General features: G+C 32.9%; 2 protein-coding genes across 3 annotated transcripts in view; one reads left to right on the forward strand and one right to left on the reverse strand.

Annotated features, from left to right (window-relative positions):
- Positions 1-21,215, reverse strand: part of LOC132699862 (nephrin-like) — a 508,010-nt gene that overhangs the window by 164,379 nt on the left and 322,416 nt on the right. The gene's annotated exons all lie outside the window — the stretch shown is intronic.
- On the forward strand, positions 12,911-19,631 carry LOC132699875 (uncharacterized). Its single transcript, XM_060666832.1, has 3 exons — positions 12,911-12,957; positions 17,683-17,818; positions 18,975-19,631. The coding sequence occupies exons 1-3, from the start codon at positions 12,943-12,945 to the stop codon at positions 19,466-19,468; spliced, it is 645 nt and encodes a 214-aa protein (XP_060522815.1). The 5' UTR covers positions 12,911-12,942; the 3' UTR covers positions 19,469-19,631.

The following is a 21,215-nucleotide window of genomic DNA, read 5'->3' on the forward strand; positions in this document are numbered from 1 at the left end:
AAATATTAACTGAACTGATTCTTTACAAATCATCCTGAAAAATGTAGTCACACCGAAAAAACAGCGTATCTGGAATTTTTACGACAAAAAGGCTCTTCATTATTTTACATGAATATCCAGAAAAAAAAGATGACTGGAGAGATACCGCCACATTTAGATAATCCACAAGAAATTAATCGTTCTTTCATCACTGGACGAGAAAGGGCAATGGACTGTAATTTTTTGTAAAATTGAACCTAGAAATATAATATAATTGATGTAACGAGACGAAAAATGACAGTCTCTTTTCTTCTTGGCCTACCTTGATTTAGTTCCGGCTGTTGACAGGCACAATTTCGCAGTACTTGACGGCACTCGAGATTTTAATTCTGGCACGTGGAAAATGCTCTCATGTGGGTCTCTACCTGAGTCGTACTAGTCCCGATCACAGCGGAGTACGACACCCAAGCGACATACGAGTTTTCTCTGGCCATATACCCAGTGAGATTATCACCAATATACGCGGAGAATATAACCGCAGCAATTAATTAAATGAAAACCAATTTCAATTTGCTCGACATAAAAATTTCCCAATTACAAAAATTAAAGAGGAAAAATAAAACAAAACAATTCCGATTGGACGGAACAGTCACCTTGTTCGAGAACAGTGATAACAAATGTGCCTCAGCCATAACTTTTTATAATACTAACAAAACCACTAATGCATCTAATTTGACTTTTAAATCCATTGAAATTTCTTATATTACCAAAATCGTATCAGAAACAAAATCTGGTGCTACAGGGTGAACGGGATCGCATTGGAGATGGTATAGCTGAATTGTTGCCTTGAAATCGGGTATTTGCCAGCTTTGTGGAAGGAGGTACCAATTCCCAGGAATACTGATCCGTCCGTATTTGGAGATTTGAGGCTGATAAGCTTATTACCGATTTTGTCCAAGAGTCTCTAAAAAGTGGTATACAAACAGATGAATATGTGGTGGTGAATGAGTTGCTTCCAATTCGCCAATCTGGTTTTGGGAAAGGACATAGTACGGTTACTTAAATATTGCACTTGTGTGACGAAATCTTGAGAGCAGGGGACAAGTCTATGGCGACAGCTTTGGTTCTACTGGATTTCACAAAGACCTTCGATACTATTAACCATAAATTGTTGATTGCCAAATGTCGGTATATTGGATTTGATGAATGAACGTTAAATTTTCTGAAGTCGTATATCCGGCGGCAAAAGCTATTGTTAAAAAATCAGATCTCGTCACCTCTAGATATTTCATCGAGGGTGCCGCAGGCCTCAGTATTGGGACCGTTATTATTTTTGATCTGGGTGGTGTTTTTGCACAGTGTCAAGCTCGGTTTTTTGCTGATGATACACAATTGTATCATAGTTTTGAGTGCGACAATTGTGAATATGCGGCAAACATCATGATTAGGGATTTAGAAAATATATCTAGCTTTGTGGAGGGGCATAATTTACGCTTAAATCCTTCAAAGTGTAATGTCATATATACGAGCAACGAACCTATTCAAGTTGTAGAGTCTATTAAAAATCTGGGTCTATATATTGATGAGAATATGAAGTTGTTGGATCATGTCGCGCATGTTCCAACAGTGTTATATGAGTTTAAGATTACTGTATTTAAATAAAGATGTATTGTTGACATGAAAATTTTCTCTCGTTTGTCTTGCTACAATATTATGTATTACCCCTGCTTAGACACAGTGACCTCTTATCAGCTATAGAAAATTCAGAATACTTGTCGATTCATTTCTAACTTACATAAATTTGACCATATCCGGAGCATTCAAGAAGTTAAATTGGTTAAAAATGAAAAATGTTTTCAAGCTCAGCTTTCTATGTTCTTTGAAACATGTGATAAATTCCAGCATTCCTAAATATTTAGATGACAAATTAGTGTTTAGAAAATCATTCACCTTAACCTGAGACATGGAGCCACGCTCACTCTTCTTTTACATATAATGCTGTAGCTTTGTTCAACTCCTTAGATCATGTTCTCAAATAAAAGTTTCTTGCTCCATGCAAAACTTTTAGCTTTTATTTAAAAAGGCATTTACTTCTTCCCGGGCGAAATAACTAAATCGAAAAATAAGTTTATAAGTCATAATACGGTCCGGTCCATCTTTGATGTCTAGTTTAAGGTACATCATATATTAATATATTTTATGTTTACTTTTACTTCAAATCTGTAGATTGTATTTAGATATGGGTTAAGTGTGAGTCGTGTTAAGGCGTAATCTTAATAAAGACTATTATTATTATTAATAATATATAACTTCTACTATTTTCGTTATTAACGGGTTATGGCGTAATTTATGTACCGTCATTTTGGACCCAACATTAAAAGTTTTTCCACGCTCTCCGTTGCTGGCGTTACCTTAAAAGGTTAAGTTAATTTTGTTTTTTATTATTTTTTCAAAATTTGTGTTTATCGGAATGGAAGATGTCGTTTAATGTTGTTAATCTCATATATTGAAATTTAGAAAAGGATATCGGCCTAGAACCTGCCCTAGCAGGACTAGGTGTCAATCGCAAAAATTTTCGAATATTTTGCAATTTAAAAAAATGGAAAGGAAAATTACATAAAAATGTATACAGAAATTTAATGAAATAACAGCCATAGACACGAATTCTCTGGTTGTTACAAAATCAGAAAAAGAACGCATTCAAACGGTGGCAGTGTAGTTTTATATATCACTATTATCTTATATAATATTCTGTTATAGATTTAAACGAGTAATCAAAATAAATCTTAGTAAAGTTGAAAACTCACTCCTCATTTCCGTTAAGGAGCATTATTAAATGAGGCATAAAAACATTGTTTTTGATTGAGACTTTATATTCACATTGTCCTTGTAGCAAAAAAGCGAGACAGTTAAATGCAATCTTGACAGTCGGTAATAATTTGAATCGACGGCCTCAAATGTGAAAATTTGCTGTTTCTACTTCCTACTCTAATTATGTACTGATCAGACGTGCGCAAACGGCTTAGGACGTCGGAACCTGACCTAGTTGGGTCGTTTCCGTTAATTTAGTAAATGTTTGTGTGTTGTTTTGAAAAAACTAATGGTGGTCGAAAAAGCTCAGAATGCACACATCAACAAGCTTTGTTTATTGCTCTTGTTTATTAAACACTCGCTCCGCTACGCTCCATTCGTGGCAAAACAAAGTAGTGACTAAAGTGTCGTTCATCAATCTTGTTGATATACTATTTTTAACCCTTCTATTATTTCTATATGTGTATTGGTAATAATTAGCAATAACAGTCAAGAAATCTGTGTCAAAATAAGGTCGGAACTAATAAAAATTAATCCAGTCTTGTATAAGGTGACAAAAAGTCATGGAAGAAAGGCAAAGAAGAAATAAAAACGAAAAGCGAAATGAGTCAGGTAAAAAACGAGAATTGGGCCGAAAGCTCGAAACCAAGAAATATATGAATAGATAAGTCATTACCCTGTGCAGCTACTATTGTAAATCAAAGAGCATTAAACTTTGAAACAAGCTGAGAAAAGTAAAGTTTATTATTCAGTATGGAAATACCCTGTTAATAAGAAAATTTGTGTTCGGTCAGTATTACGAATACAAATACAAAAACAAAATAGCAATGAAATGAGGTTATATACATTAAAACCCATAACCAAAAAGTTTTTGTTTCGCAGATGTACTGCGGAAGACGTGCCACAATTATGGCTTACCCGTTTCGAGTGTCCAGCAGTTCAGTTAATCAAATTCTTTAAGTTACAAGCGGCCTTTCTCAGTTGTCGTGGGCGCATGCACGTTCCAAATTTATACCATAGGGTCGAGCTGCTTGACAGTAGGTATCCGATAAGATGTTTTTTTTTTGTAATCCTATTTGCTTTTATAATTTGTTCTCTATTTTTGCCTACTCTGCTTTGTTACCATCACATTTTGATAACTGTAAATTTGGAAGTTCCTATTATATAAAATTTTAATCTTTAATTGTCAAGCTATAATTTTCTTGGCATTTGCTTTTTGTTACTTCATCGCGACTATTCTTGTAGCAGATAGGATATTTTAGGAGAGGATTTTTTTCCATTCATTTGTATTGCAAGAATAATGAAAAAGATATATCAATTATGACTTTGAAAAGTCGTCAAATAATAGTTTAATGTCAATTAAAATTATTTGCAAAAAGCAATAGAAAGCAATCTAGTTACTTTTTTCAATAAGTTGATATCGTTTTTTTTTACTTTAGCTAAAACTCCCGTTATATTTTCAAGAGGAAATGAATGCAATATTGTCAAGTAATATATTGTAAAACGAAAATGATTGATGTCGAAGTAAATCAAAAACGAAAATATCAAGTAAATAACAATTAAAGGGCCAATAGAAAACTTTTATATCTCCATCAATTCAAAATAAAAAAAATATGATAAACATTTATTACATTATTCATTAGTAGTAAGAAATATATTTTCGTTTTGTCATAGGAAGTCGTGACCATATTTTATTTTTACGTAGGTAATATTAAATACGATGAAACAGCTAACGCATATTACATACTACCATTTGTAGATCACCTTTTAGGTAGGGTGGAAAATTATGCGTGAAAATCATATACATATAAGATTCCCATATATTGGTTTTCCAGTTAGTAAAACGGGCGCAATGAAGTCTATGACCAGAGTAAAACTCGTTATTTCTAGAAAGTTTTAACCTCGTTTCATGTGAAAGACCGTATTTAATAGTTTGGGAATACGTTTGACAATAAAACTTACAATTGTTAATACTATCAACAAAAATTAAATTCAGTCGCCAATTTTCAGAACACACCTGCTTTAATGACGTTTACCTTTCCACAATATCTGATTGTACAATCGGCATGAGTTCGTTGTTATTATTGGTAATCACGATCTCCTTTTTTATGCCGTTGCAATCGTAGCGTATGTTTTCGAACATCTTTGTATTTTACGAAGTAATCTCGGCAAAAGTTTCGTATTGCTGGAACGCTTTAGGACTTGGTAAAAGAAGTCAATTACCACTAAACATTCGGTTTTTGTCGTCGAGTTAAATGAAAGTTCCGTGGAATAAGAAAACTTCGTAAAGATGTTTGAAAAGTTTTGTTGTGTGAACTGGAAGAACAATTGTTTTTAGTTTCGATATTTTTGTTCTCGTGTCCCAACAAAGAATTCGATTACTCGGAACAATCGTTGTTCCGTGTTTGCCTTAAAGTTTAGCCGCCTAATTTACTACAGTTTTCAGGTCGGAATACGACAAGCAGAGAGGACACGCACGATCGAAATCAAGCGCAAAGACAAGATAGACGAATATCTTACCCCCAGACCCCAATTCATTTATTTTTTCTTGAAAACGTGAAGCAACATATTAAAAACTAAGATTTTTGTGTCCGACTCAGTTTGCTGTTATTTTTTTGAAGTCATTGGTTCGAATCATAGTGATCATTGCCAAGCTCTTCCTGAATATTAGTGTAGGAAATACAGTGTAAACATAAATTTCTTTTGTTTCTCCTTAATACGTTTTTTAAGGTATTGTGTACATGTGTAAATTGGAATACTTAAGGGTTAAAGGTTTGAAAGCGCTACTGAAAAGATATGGTATCATAATTTGTTTTTGCTGCAACATAAAAAGTGTAGCTAGTCTTTAAACTTTTTGCTATTACAATTTATTTTGAATTATAACAATATTTTGGTCAAATATTTAGCTATTAAATATGCCTCTTCGACATTTGTGGCAGTATCATTAGAATATACAGGACCGATAGATCCGTGTAGTATATGGGACATGAAATATTATATAACTATTAATGACATTCCCAAATTTTAACACGTTGGATACACATAAGCTCCGATCGCTCAGAGGTCTTTTTTATTTATTTCAAATTATTCACAACCAAACATGCTTTTAAGAAGCCATTCCAATTTTCGTTTTCACATCCTTTTTTTAAGACTTAATTTCTAGGTTATTAATTTTTGCTGCAACAACTATTAATACAACACATTGAGCTGTTATGTTTCATCAGTTACATATATTACATATTACATATCATATTTGTACTTTTGGAATACATGCACATATCAAAAATAAACTGAATTTGTCCAATATTTATTGTTCATTTGAAGGCAACATGGTTAGGTCTGGTTATATAGTTATGCTTTCTTAAATTGGACGTTCACTTGACCATTTAAGTGGGCGCATTTATCTAGTTTCGGGACGTTTGTATTCACTATTTTTTATCGATTTGGAGATTTTCAATATTTTCAAGGTTTTAATTTCATGAGGGTTGTTTTGTAGAAAAAGGCATGCTTAAAAATTGTCATTAGTAATTTCGATAAAAAAAAATAACGATGAAAATAATACTAAAAGAAGCTAAACAACATTTTTTCCAAATAGAAACCACATATTTTTGTAATTTAATTATTGAGAATTTAAAATAAAGTCACTTAAGTAACTTTAAATAGCTTTTAGTTCTACCAACAATAAGTTTGGATGCGGTATTTTTTGTATTTGCTTAAAATGTGCCTAGTTCTCGTCCAATTTGGGAAAACGGGTTAAGTGTGTGGAAATAAAATAGCGCGAAGTGTAGGTTAGTGAGTTAAATGTAGAGGGATACGCGGCGCATCAGTTTGTACAGCCACTCACTATATTACCTAATAGCTGCATCGAAAAACCAAATCTTGTAACAGTTTGCATCATTTTCTAAACGTTTTTTCAACTGTTGTCGGTAACACATCACTAATTTGATATTTTCCAAACTTTCAAATAATATTGGCGACAACTTTTTGATATTTATGTCTATTTCTAGGCAGCCGTGGAGATTTAGCCGGATTATTTTTATGTTAAAGCTCTAAGGTTTATTTTGAAAACGAAGATACTTAAATGAAAAATATTTCAAAAACTATTACTGCGTTTTAATTGTTTTTCTTTAAATAGTTTCATTATAGAAATAATTATTAAAATTTTTAAATAGACCTTACTACGAGGAAATTGATTTACAGTAAAATCTCGTTAATCGCAAGAAATGTTACTTTAATTTCTATAATCCGAAATAATATTTCGTCATACCTTGATAATCTTAAAATCGGGACGAAACACATACAGGAATATGGCATAATTGAGGAAATTAGATAGTTCGTCGCTGAATGTACAGGGTGTCCCATCGAGACAGTATCAAAAATTGAAAAATTTGGAATTAAGCTAATATTGGCTGCGGAATCCGGCTACAATATTGTCAATATAGTGGCACTTCCGGATATACCGGGGCGGGTATCAACTTCCATGAAATAGTTCATGTATATTCCTAAATTTCATTGTTTCTGAGATATTTAACATTTAATGTCAAAAACGACTTTTGCAGAGCGAACAATATCTGTACATTATTGCCAAACAGAATTCTTTAAAAGTTTACTGTATAGTATTAACTCACGTCGTAGAAAATGATCTGGTGAACAAATTTAGTCGGTAATTTCGATTATTAACAATTCAGAAAGTTAAAAAAAATTGAAGAAACTGGCAAAAATATTTTATTTTTAAATGAACACAATCTATTTTTACAATTCTATCTTATTTAGAAAAAAAAAATAGGATTACTTTCTAATGGTTATGTTTTTTTTCTTTGTCTGCTTCAATAATTATTATCAATGCCGGAATTGAATTTAAATATTATTTATGGAGAATATCACACTCACACACACAGCCGCTATACTTACATTTGCGCAAAAACAGAATTCATCACCACGTGCAGTTAAGAAGATTATAGAAAATTTCAAAAACTTTCGATTTGATTAATGCACGAAGCAAAAAAAATATAAAACGTTATAAATTAAAAATTCTTATTATAAAAAATAACGGTTACATTAAAAAAAACTAGTTTTTCTTAAATGTTAAAATTTGGGAACTTGTCCGCAACTCGCTTTAACAGTTTTTGCTTTAAATTGAAGTGTTAGACATACAGATTTTTTTTTGTACTCTGAATAAAAAACAACATTACATATAATCCATGTTCGCAGGCTACTTTGGACTTTTCTGGTACTTTGTTATTGAAGAAACTAATGGTCTTCGAAAAAATATAGTATGCAACACGTCAATAAATTGCTTCAAACTTGTTGGATATTATACTAGAGAATTTCGGTTTTATGACCCATCTTTTATTTTCTTCAATTCCTAACAATAAGAGAGGTAACTCGCAAAATTGTCGAAAACTGGACACACTGTACAAACTTATCGAAAAATGTAATTCGAATTGTTTCGTGCCGCAACCTCCCATTTCTTAGAATTATTTATGTCTACTTGATTTCGAAGCATTGTATCACAAATCTTGGCCATCTTGCTTGACCTTAATCGTAGCAAACGTTGCGTGAATGCTTCCAGATCGACCAGCGAAACAACGCTACAATACCTTTATATGTTTTTTCTCCTACCAATTTCGAGCAAAGAGATACAGGGCCTACAGCTTTGAAAAGATTACAAAACGCGTTTTCTATTTTCTTTATGTCACAACCTTTCCATTTGTCGTCCAACGCGAAGCATCCGTTCTGGAGGACTGCGTTTATCACATTATGCCCGTTTCTTACAACATCCCATTTTCCATGTCCTTCTCGACAAAAATTTATTTTCTATAGGTTGACAAGATCGAGGCAAGACTATTTTCCGCGGAGTTCTTTCGTTTTGCGGAGCCCCCCTTTGTCCTCGGTTAATTCTTTTGCGGAACGGCAATGGGGGGCATTTCCTTATTTAACAAGTTACCATAATATGTAAAAATGCTTCGCTGGCATTCACTTATCCAAATTTCATAAAAAACGAAATTGAGTAATATATTATATTGGCAGTAATGTACACTGTGTCCCATTTTTGATGGTTTTGTTGCGTATTTCTCTTATATAATAAAATTAGTTTGTTGCAGCCTTCGTAGAGTGTTTTTTCATAAAGTGAAAAGTGCCACAAACAGAAATATATATAGCTGCCTTGGATTTTTAACTACACGTTAATTTTGGAAATTTTTATTAACCTCGGCTATACGTAAAACACATTTTGACATACAAATTAAACTTGTTTTTTTTAAATGTGTGTGTTTTAATAATTTTATTAGGCTTGTTATGAGCTTTCCAAAAATATTTAACAATATTTCAAATAAACAGCAGATATCTTAAATGTTATTTTTTTATGAGTAAGATATGGACAAAATATGTTCGTTTCCTTATATACCTTAGTTGTCATACAGTCATTTCGTAATTATTATTTTAATTTCTAGCTCCTTTTTACTGCTATGGCTCATGTTAATCCAAAATATGACAATTTTGAGAAATTGCCTATAATAATGCATCATCCATGCTCATTAAATATTGAACACACCAAAACTGATTTTGATCGGTTACTAAATAATAAATCCAATTTAATAGAGGGTGTCACGTTTAGACTATCGAATTTCGGAAATATATTAGATCGATAGACCGTCCTCGCGTATCTGAACAATTTTCATGCCATCCACCCGGAATCACCAAATCGTAATGAATGGAATTATCATTGTTTTTCGTTTGATGCGTAGTAGTTAATAGCTTGAGGTTGAATGCAAACTTTTTTAAAGTGTTTACGCTATATGCACTCATTTATAGCCACCTTTAAAAGCCCTAATTATAAATATGAAACTACAAACATTTACTATTTATTAAATTGTTTGATAATCGAAAAACGGTAGCAACTAATTATTGGAACAAGTGATTTGCAAGAAATTAAAATAAAACTTAACAAGATTGCTTTCGAAATATCGTCCCTGGGCGGGACATGTTTGTCGCAAATTGCGCGAATCAGCGTTTTATTTTAAAAAGAAAACGCTTGGCGGATTCTTGTCCTAGAGAGACGCATTGTTTTTCTATCGTATAAGGTGTCCTTCACCTCTCGTCGAACTTCAAAGTTGCGGCAAACTTCGGTAAATATTAAAATTTGTAATGGTAATCGCAATTCAAAAATCATCATTTTCAAATATCTCGCGTTCCCTGTATTGCAGACGAAACCTTAAACTTTCTTTCGACACAGTTTACGATACTGTTCGTATCAAATTATCACATCTTTAAAAGTTTTTCATTTATCGCCAATAATTCACCCAGAAAAACGGAAATTTCTAGGATATATTAGAATTTTTTGCCCATAAACGACGTACACTCTATGTAATTTCAACAATAACACTGTTTGAACGGATTAGCTTTTTTTGTACGAATTTTGATTTAAGGTTAATAATAAAAGAACAACTTTCAGGGTCTTTTAGATTTTTGTCCATAACTAAAACACCTTGTATATAATCGAAAAAATGCGTGAAACAAAAGTTATAGCGCCGGGTCTCCCACGTATTACGGTTGTAAAATTTTTCCGATCGGATGAATAGTTTTGGAGGAAAAGATATCTTTCTGGATGCCAAAATAACCAAAAAAAATACAAAATTAAAAAATATATACTTCGCGTTATTTTATTGCTCTCAATTTATCTAAATGCGGGTCCAGATTTCTATTTCTCTCCCAAGTCCGAAGTCGGTAGCTGCAAATTTGGGGAACTTATTATCTTTTTTTAATATTGTACGGAATATCGCAAACACCCTGTTGAATACTTAAAAACTTTAAATACAAAAGTTTTAGCTGTCTATATGGGCTATATAGCTTATACAAGCTTATTTATCTAGTGGAGGTTTAAAAAGGAGGCAAATTTCAATTTTGTAGCTCCAACCCAAAAGACGAGAACGGAGAACATTTTTCGCGTGAGGGAAATAAAGTTCAAAAATGTTTAATGGAAAACTAGTAACACCAATTTTTGATTTTGACTTAAATTTTAGGCAAATGTATGTAGTTTAAATTATTTCGATACTATGACTATAAAAGAAATAAATAAAGCCAGTATGACCACGTTGTTTTTATTGTTTCAATAATTTTTTTAGTAATTGCTTATTGTTTCCAATTTTCTGAGCCAAAAATTTAGAATACAAATTTAAGCAGGCGGGCGTGTTATGCTCACTCACTCCGTTGAAGCTTTTCCCGACAAGTTTCGCACTACAAAAAAAATATTACTTTTACATTCTTATTTAATCGGTAACAAAAATAGAAAATAGAATAGTGAGTCAACGACTGGCCCGTTTTTTTAAACGATGCCCACCCCAAATAAGGCAATCAAAAATTAGAAGGGAGAATAGTTTTTTATCATAGCGCGACATTTGGCGGAAGCGATGCTTTATCATTCTTCCTTTCATGTTAGACATATTACTCTCTCTCGTTTAAAATTTTTGTTCTCTATAACTGATCTTATTAAAAAATTATGCTTAAGTGAGCTGGAGTTCATTAATTACGTTTGAAGATTTAAAAGCAAGGGGCTTAAATTCTTTTTGAAGCTGCATTGAACTTAGCGGGAAGTGCTAACTGCGGGAAACTAGCGATTATCGGTTTTTGAGATTGCCTTTAGAGCGAAAAATTAACATTCTCTTTATAAAACAGCACTCCTTCGCAGTTGCCGTCTCGTAGATACTTCTAAATTTATTTGTTTGTTGATGTTTATTAAATAGTGTCGAGCTATCGAAAAATTATAGTTATAAAATGTGAAATCTTATGAAATGTACATTTCTGTAAAATTAAAAAGGCAAATCAAAATTAATCAATAGGATTGGTCACATTCTGGATTAAATTTTGTATGAATTGCGCAAACAATGCATTTTTCTACTCCCTTCGCTAGAATACCCAATTACACACAGATCTAGCGTGCGAAAAGTGCCATTTTAAGACATCAGTTTCGTTCCCTACAGGTTCGAGCCATTACCACACGCGTTTGGGAACAATCGGATGTTTTCGGAGATATTTCTCACTGCTTTAATTTTGACGTTCGTAAATTCTGACGCTGTGCTCTGCTCGTGCCAAATAAACTTGTGACTCAAATGTCTTTTACTACACGTTTTGCGTAATATACTATAGTAATACACACTTGCGTAATGTACTATAGTAATACAATAGTACATAATGCAACAAGTGTGGTAAATAGCGAGTTTATAATAAATGAGTGACTTAAAAAGTTTGTCAAATGTCAAATGTATGAAAAAAAAAGATACTACCATAATCAAGCTTAAACTGAAGTAGATTTTATTTTTTTTGCATTCCTAATTAAGAATCTAAGATTTCTGTACGCCAGTCTTACTATTTGAAACAAGTGTTTATTAACGCCTGATTTAATAAAAACTTCATTCAATTAATATTTATGGAAAAGTTTTTTCTAAATATATAAATTATATAGGGTTACCCTTTTGAACCATTAACATTTTACTGCAATATATTATATAATTTTCATTCTGAATTTTTCTGTTTGTTTTCATACAATCTGCAAACAGCAAAATATTTTCTTTAAATAATGAATTACAGAAAAAATAGTGTCCTCATTTTTAGTTGCACTATATTTTAAGTGAAACCATTTTATTTACTAGAATTTGTAATAAACGTGGTCACACTTAAATCAAAAATTAAACGACCACCGATATTTCGCAATACTTAAATTCTGAACTTGAATTTTCGACAGAGAAGATATACAAAACCAAAAATTCAGTAAAAATTTTTCTAAGGTGAGGATTGCTATAATTCAGTTCATGATTTTCAGTCTATCAACATTACAGTAATGTGGATATTGCTGCAGTTGGTGACTAATAACCAATTTACCTAATGGATTTCCATCCGTTTTTTTCCAAATTTTCTTTTGGACATGATACGCCCGACAACAAAATGCCGCTCCATTTTTTTTAATACGCATAAGATTAGAACGTGTCAGATGATGCATAAGATTTGTCTAATATCCCGTGGAATGAAAGAGAGAAGTAGAGAGAAAGCCTTTCACTCTCGTGTATGGTTCACGCCTTACCAGTTCCAGCCATATAAGAAGCTGAAGGTATACGTTCATCTTAACATTACCGTGTCGCAGTTTCAATAAGCAACAATATGAAAATGTTCGCTGTAAGTGTTAGTAATTTAGTGTAATGGTTTTTTGTGTGCGCTTTTGGATTGGGGATCGGCCGTTAACTAAGCATGCGGTGAAGTGAAAATTTTGGGGGAAATGTAACTGAATAAGTATCAAAGAAAAAAGTCATCACAAAAATTTTAATACAGAAAAAAGAGCTAGCGAGTGGGAACGACAAGAAGTTTTAATTTTCTTCTCAGGTGGTATTTGTGGTTGGTCTTATTTCGAGTTGTTTGGGTCTGAAGATTTTCAGATACCTCCAAATCATAATTTAATATTTAACTTAGAATTATTAACTGCAACAAGTAATTTTCAACTAACATATATATACTTGTTACTATTAACTCGTTAACATCACGTCTAGGAAATGCGGAAGTGGAATATTTTTTGGTACGGATATTTTGCTGCGATTTTGGGATAAATTCTTTTTAGATTTCACCGTAAATCGATTCGATTGCTAAAATAAATTTTGAATCGATCCCATTCAGGGCTGTTATAGAATTATTGTGGGTTGAGGTCATTATCCTGAATGAGCAGTGGACACGATATCAGATATACGATATTGGGTATAACCCAGGAAGTAGAACCTGGTGTTTGATTATTACAGCAAACAAGAAAGTATGTTATCCCGTATAAATAAATTGGGCAATTATTTTGATATCATTTACTTAAATTAAGAAAATTTTCTAAAATAATTACCAAAATATTTTTGATATTGCCGCTTTGGTAACTTTCAAAGCTATTAATGGAATGCGGTTGAATTTTTAGTATATATTTAGTCCAAAATGAGCGCCAGTGACTCCCAAACAGCCTGCTAATAAATTTCACAGAAAACAAAGCAGCCACAACAAATTTTCATATTGGCAAGGATCCAGAATTTGGACACTTTCTGCAAAGTTCAATACAAAAACTAAACGCTGCTTTTTATAAGGATCACATAATAAATAATTTCCATGAAAAATAAATATAAATTCGCATTTTATTGCGTGCTCCATGAAAACTTCGAACCGTTAACAACCCAAATTAACATCAAAATACTTCTTGTCGGAACCTTATTTAATAAATTGCTCACGTCCAACATAAACATTGTCACGGAACTTTAGGAAAAACATGAAAACCTATAGGAAAAAAGTTTTCTTTCGTGCAGCTCACTAACACAAAATATGATTTCTTCATTATAAATTATATACCGGGCTAGAAAATATGCAGTCATTAATCAACAAAAATAATACACTTTTCAGCTTCAGCTAGACTTTAGTCAGAAAATATCAATTTTAATATAGATTTCTATCCACTTAAATGCACATTTATTAATAATTAATAAGCTAATACATAACATTTAGCGAACATAAAAATTTTACAATATTAATTGCTAATGTCCGGGCTCTCCTAGTCCATTTTAGTGACTCTCTTATAATTCTGGAGTGACTATACCAGAACCCAATACAAATAGTGCCTACGGATATACTTACACATTCACACACATAACAGACTACCATCTTAAGGATTAATAGGTTATAGGACGTTTTAACAAGTCATTCAAACTGTTGCCAGTGGAGGGTAATTTCATTTACGGATCCCAAATCTCAATTTGATTAATTGACACGTTGGTTTGAAATTTGAAGAGTTCAATTTAAATGGGCAAATAAATAACAAACCAACAGCATACTAAAGCGTTTGTTAACCATGTATGTAATTAATTTGTCGATTGATCTATTGATTGATTCTTAACTGTAATGCGACTAAGATGGAGGATACCAGCAAAGCAAGAAAACAAATTTTAATTATGAGTTTTCTGTTCCTGTTCATTATCTTCGAATTGATTTAGTGTCCAAAATATTGTGAAAACACTTGTACCGCTTGCAATGTCAAATAGCTACATTTTTAACAGTCAGAGCACGCAGTGTTTTGGAAACTCTTTTTAGGCGACCCAAGCTGAAGTTCCAAAATTTTTTATAATACGTATAATAAGTGGATAATATGGAACTTCTTTGGTTATTCCCCTATTCTGGGTGGACTGCGCCTTCTATGGTATTTCACGATTACTTTTAGTAACTTTTTGTACTCCTAACTAAAACTTACCCAATTATGCAGAAAGTATTAATTTGAGACGTTACGTTGATTGCTCGAGCCATTTCGGATATTTCCGGTACTTTAGTCAAGAAGTCATAGTATTCTGACGTATGTCAGTCACACTTATGAAATGTATTCAAAAACTAATAGTCGTACAAAAAGAGTAGTATTCAACACGATAATAAACTTCTTCGGTACCTCGCTCCCCTGCGATGTGTTAGTGCCAAATCAAATTCCTGATTAAAATAGCGTTCATAAAACCTGTTGCATAATATACTATATTATTAAGTTGCTTGCAAATTTGTGTATTTTTGGACTCTATTGGTTGTTTCTCTGTATACAGAACAAACATTTATTAGTTTCGTTACGATGCCCCGTAATTTGCTGTGGAACGCCCATTTCTTACAAAACCATCCATAACAGATATAATTTATTAACCCTAGGTCTTAATTTCCTATCACGTATACAGCCCGAAAAACAATTTTGGTCCCAAAGAATATTGACCCCTAACGGTCTGTTGATCGAGTTAATGAACTTGTTCTCGTTCTGATCTGACTCACTCATTGAGTGCTTTTTTGTACCCGATTCCTTTCTCCTTCGTTCGAGTGTTTTTCACTTTCTCCACGAATGTTTCGCCATATTATTACTTAGCGATTGATTAATGTGCCATTTGCTAATAGTTACGACCATATTGTGCGAGACATATTTTTATCCGACTGAGAAACAGAATGAATGAACTTTGTATTTGGCAATGGTTTTGAAAGAGCTAGGAAATTATGTTATGAAAAGTAAATAAAACAATAAGTACAGAACGATTTTATTCTAAATAAGCGTTTCTTTCAATTTTTGTTGTCAGACAATCTTTATAAAAAACATTTGAGAATATTTTCAGTAATATTTAATATAAAAGGATGGAAATGTACGTATTGGTTATTAAGTCGATTTAATAAAAGCATTCCTTTTTGAATGGCAAATGCTTGCTTAGGTAGTGGTGGAAAATAAGTATAAAATTTTTAACGATGATTTGGATTTGAAACTACAACGGAATAATAATTTTGTACTTTTCAAATTATTTTCTTCAAAAGGAATACATTTTTGAGTTATCGAAATCTTGACCTCTACTACATTTTTAAAAAATCAAAGTTATTGTTACTAACTGAATCGAAAAACAGAATCATCTGGTTAATACATATGATTCATATATTTATTTTCCTTCTATAAACAACATTTATTTGTAAAATTCTTAAAAAAAAGTATATTATAAAGTCTTGGTGTTACTTTCATCTATATTTCTATTTTTGAAAAATTACAGTATTGAAATAATGATTTTACATTACATTTTTTAAAATATACATACAACATGCAAGAGTAATAAGGTAACTAAACTTCAAATATAAAAATCGTCCTGATAAACGTCATAGTTATTGCAAGATTTTGACGAATTCTGACGGAATCTCACTGGACTGAACTTATCATGAACTACAGAAACGATAGCGTGAAATTTTGTTTCCGGCGCATAAGGAATAGAAATTAATTTATAATAATATAACTTTCTCTCTCCCTTCTTGTGAGCAAAAAAACCTTGCACCGTTCGCGTATGGTACTTTCATAGATAGGAATCGATAAATGGAACGTAGTATTTTTGTTTTAAAGGAATTACGTAATTTATTGAAAAAATAAAAAAGTAGTTCGGTAAAAGTATTATAATAACCGAGAAATTAAAATAATAATTATTTATGTTTGGAAAGGCGTCAAGGCGAGCGGCTACTTTGAGAGATTCCAGATTATAACTACTTTCTCTCCCGTACTTGTTACCGATTTAATTATTTATAATTTTTGCTATATACAGAATTTATCTGCAACTATTTTCAATCTGATTAAATGAGTTTGGTCATGCTTCTAGTCGATTTAAGAGAGACATTTTTGGCTAGGTTATATTTAAGTCATATTTTGCTATAGAAATGACAAAATTAAAGAACGACTAAAAGTTTTTCTTTAACTTCAAAGGTTTTTTTTTAATTGTAGCTTAGACCTTCAGAAATATTGTTATGAAAAACTATTTTATTTAAGTGACCTGATTGATGTCGACTCGTACTTTGAACCAGACGATTAATTTGTGCATGATTAATGTTGGTCCACCTACTAATGTCATCCCATAAATATTCTATTTTGTCAATGTCTGGCAAACTTCGTTTGATATTAAATTTCGTATTTTATTTAAGAAGTGATATTAATAAAAAACAGAATGCTGAAAAAGATGGGGCCATTGATTTAGACGAATACCTAAAAGTTTCGATGGGAATTTCCACAAACATTGAATATAAAACTGTTTTTTTTAAACGCTCTGTATATGCCTCAAATTTAAATAAAAATATTTTTTGTATCATCGTTTCTGGAGATTTAAGATACAGTTAAGAGAATGTGTCCAAATCCATTCAACACTTCACGAGGAAATAAACTTTCAAACTGACCCAAATTTTAATTTTGGCACACGAAATATAAGTTAATAATAACTTATTGGAAATTTTGAAATTTATTTAGAGTGAACTAAACTTAATATTTTATGTTGATAATGTGTAATGCTTTGGTATTCCCTCAATAATACAAACTTAAAAATTGTATGCCTTAATTTAATATACATTTTGCAGTATTCAACCGTTGTCCTAGTCCTAGCACTGCATAGCGCCCATGGAGGACTCCTTGAAGACCATGGTGGCAACGATCTGTCTGGACATGAGGGAGGCGGTGGTTACGCCGAAGCTGAAGCCTATGAAGGAGGAGGAGGTATGACTATTCGAACAATTATTTCATAATTTCCACAATGTTGTAAAAAAGCAGATCAGCAGGACTGGCACATTTAATGAAATAAATAACTTAATTAAGATAGATAGAAATATAACACGCACCTTGTAAACATCATGCCGTCCTTAACTTAGGAACATAACGTGCATAAACCACGTTAAGTTTCTACTTCTATTTATTTTCTTGTAGTGCCTTGTGCCGTTTGCTTAAGATTAGCTAACTAGTCAAATGTTTATTTAATGCAGCCGGAAGAGGAAGTCTATTTCGAAGTAATTGCTAAGTTTTGAAATGCGCTTCCTTATTTTTGTTTACAATTTAATTTAAATTCAAGGGGAATAAACGCGAAAATTCTGGACGAGACTTGCTAGTACTAATTACCCACTCGTCGAGCATTTATTGCGCACTATAGAGCTGATCCGGGAATAACTAACTTGGTATAGACCAAAAAATTTTTTTTTCTGGAAACTAGAAGCAAGTGAATGTTTGTATGGATTGTCGACGATTTTTTTAACACAACATTAATTCAATTTGTGTCGTTTTGTGTGCATCAATTGCAATTGTCAACTTCAATCATTTTCCATGCGAATGATTAAAACCTGTCCCTCGTGTTGTTTAACTCTTTTATCCGTTTCTAAGCATTTCCCCGACGACGACTAAAACGATATATACTTTTCGAAAGAGGGAGATTAAATATAATTATTTGCCGAGTAACATTTTCTGAAAACATTTTCCCGTCGCTTCGCTCTCTCGCCCTACTGAAAATTAATGAATTTAGTAATTTTCTATAATTGAAATTTCTCGAATAAGTTTTTAAAGAGGAAAGTTCGACGAAAACCGTGAAGGCCATTTCCTTAAAATCACAATTTTACAAGCATTGAGATTTTTTTGGAGAAATTGGTTGTTTAACGCTCTTATTCAATACGTATCGTATAAATTATCGTGCGCGCAGATTTGCTCAGATTTGGGTAATAAATACAATAATAATTCACGCCTGTAAGTCAAAATTATTCTACCCAATGTGCTTCAAGAAATGTATTTCTCGCTACATTTTGGATATTTCAATTTGTTATTTTTGCACTTTGAATTAGTTAAGTTGGCAGAGCGCTTTGAAATCAAACTTATTACACTTAATTTCTAGACTATGGCGGTGGACATGGCTTGGAATCAGCAGGCGGTGACAGTGGATTAGGAAACGGTGGATGGCAACCCCTCCATACCGATGGCGGACACGAAGGTTTTGATCACCAGGAACCACAAGTTCACGTAGAACACCATCACATTCCTACCAAGGAAGTAGTGAAAGAGGAACACTATCCGGTTCACATTTTGAAGAAAATTAATGTACCGGTACCCCATCCCGTTGGAGTGCCACATCCCCAAGTTATTAAAGTCAATGTCCCGCAACCGTACGGAGTTCAAGTACCAGTTCCCCAACCTATTGCCGTACCCATTTATAAGTTAGTTCCTCACGAAATCGAGAAACGGGTACCGATAACCGTTGAGAAACTTGTGCCGGTTTATATACCCAAACCGGTCAAAATTGAAGTTGAAAAGCATCACGTAGAATACATTAAGAAGCCGTATCCAGTCCACGTCCCCGTCTACAAACATATCTATCACAAAGGCCACTAAGGAGTGCTACATGCGCTCATTCGTCATTATTCATCGTGTCGTGTATCATGTTTCATCTTTTTTTTGACTGCAGATTTAATGTAAATAATTTAATTACTTAGCTTTATAATTTCTTTTCGCCCCATTTCCCTGGATGTAGTTTTGCCTTGCGTCTGTGTTATTATTGTTGTACATACTTTGTTGATAGTTGTTTAGGATTTTTCATGTTTGTTAATAAACTGTTTCTAAATAAATTTGTTTTTAAGTGAACCTAGGAACGCTAAAAAACTGAAGCAAAATGACTTACTCCCATCAAGGTGAAACAAAAAATCGTTATGGAAATAGGTTCTAGTACTTAATAACAAATGATATAAACTTTAAACTTTGCTGTTTGTACTTATGTCGATATTTGAGTAATCGATAGGCGTGTCTTCTGTATTGCCGCATAATTTATGGATTGTGATTGGGATGGAAAGCAGTGGGATATGTTAAATGAGTCAAATGGATATTAATTTTGCGTCAAATAGTGAAATGATCTCTCACAATTTAATATTCAATACAAACGCCATTTTATTAACCGAAAATGTACGCTTATGCTGTTTGTTTTTATTAGGTTTAAAAAACTACTACGGGTCGAAGTGGTGGCCATTATTTTCAATTCATAGTCAAAGCCGATTTCTGAAATTTTTCGTCATTCGAGCAGTAATTTAAGGAGATACCTGTAATTTCTGCGAGTATTATTGCTTTCAATTCGTCAATCGTTTGGGACTGATATTGAAAAACCCTCGCTTTCAGGTAGGCTAAAAGGAAGAACGCGCATGAAGCAACATCAGGTGAATGCGCAGACCACTCAACATCTGCATATACCCAGATTACTTGGAAACCATTCCCTTGAAAGATCCACGAGTCATAGCTCTGTTGGAATCACACAACCGGGTCAAGTTATCCAAGTTTTGGTTTCTAAAACATCAGTTAGCATGTCGACATATCGATCGGCATTTACGGTAACCGTCAAGCCTCTCTCTTAAAAAAAAAATAGTTATCTCAAACAATAAAAGATCCGACAGCACCCCAAAGAGCAAGTGGGCTGTAAAGTGCGCTTTCATATAGCACTCTAGGATTCTCTGGTGCCCAGTAGCGAGAATTCTGCTTGTTCACACACATCCAGACAAATGGAAATAAGCTTCGTCACTAGTTATTAAAAGAGCATTTTGTGGGACGTTTTGTAGAATATTGGACAAATGTGGAAGATTTTTCTGTGTAAAAACGTTTTTTACCCCCGTCTGTAAAATACCTAATTACACACCGATCTAGGGTGCGGAAAGAGTCACTTTACCAACTCATTTCGTTTCCCACGGATCTGAGCCAATTCGGACAGTTCCAGGATTTTACCTCACGGGTTTGGAAGCAATCGGATGTTTTAGGAGATATTTTACACGGCTGTACCCAATTGCTAACGGTCGTAGAACTAGTATAGTATGCAGCAGGACTGGTAATCTTACTTGTTCCATGACTGTAGAAAATAACAATCAAAATGTGATGTTCGTGCGAAGTTTTTTTACGTCAATATAGGTAAGCGCTCTTAGACACTTTCCATAGCGGTCGTTGCACAGTAACAAGTTTTCGACGCGACACTTTATTCACGAGTTTATTTAGGCAAGAGAATTTAATAACTTTAGAAATTTATTATGTACAATATTTTTTCTACGACTGCTACGAAGCAACACAAGTAGATCATTACACCACTAAGTGGCGTGATGAACACAGA

This window comes from Cylas formicarius, unplaced genomic scaffold (assembly GCF_029955315.1).
Source record: "Cylas formicarius isolate icCylForm1 unplaced genomic scaffold, icCylForm1.1 PGA_scaffold_10__41_contigs__length_53128322, whole genome shotgun sequence".
Classification (NCBI taxonomy): domain Eukaryota; kingdom Metazoa; phylum Arthropoda; class Insecta; order Coleoptera; family Brentidae; genus Cylas; species Cylas formicarius.

Coding starts and splice junctions, on each gene's coding strand:
- LOC132699875 (XM_060666832.1), top strand. Junction 17,819..18,974: donor AGCCTATGAAGGAGGAGGAG/GTATGACTATTC, acceptor CTTAATTTCTAG/ACTATGGCGGTGGACATGGC.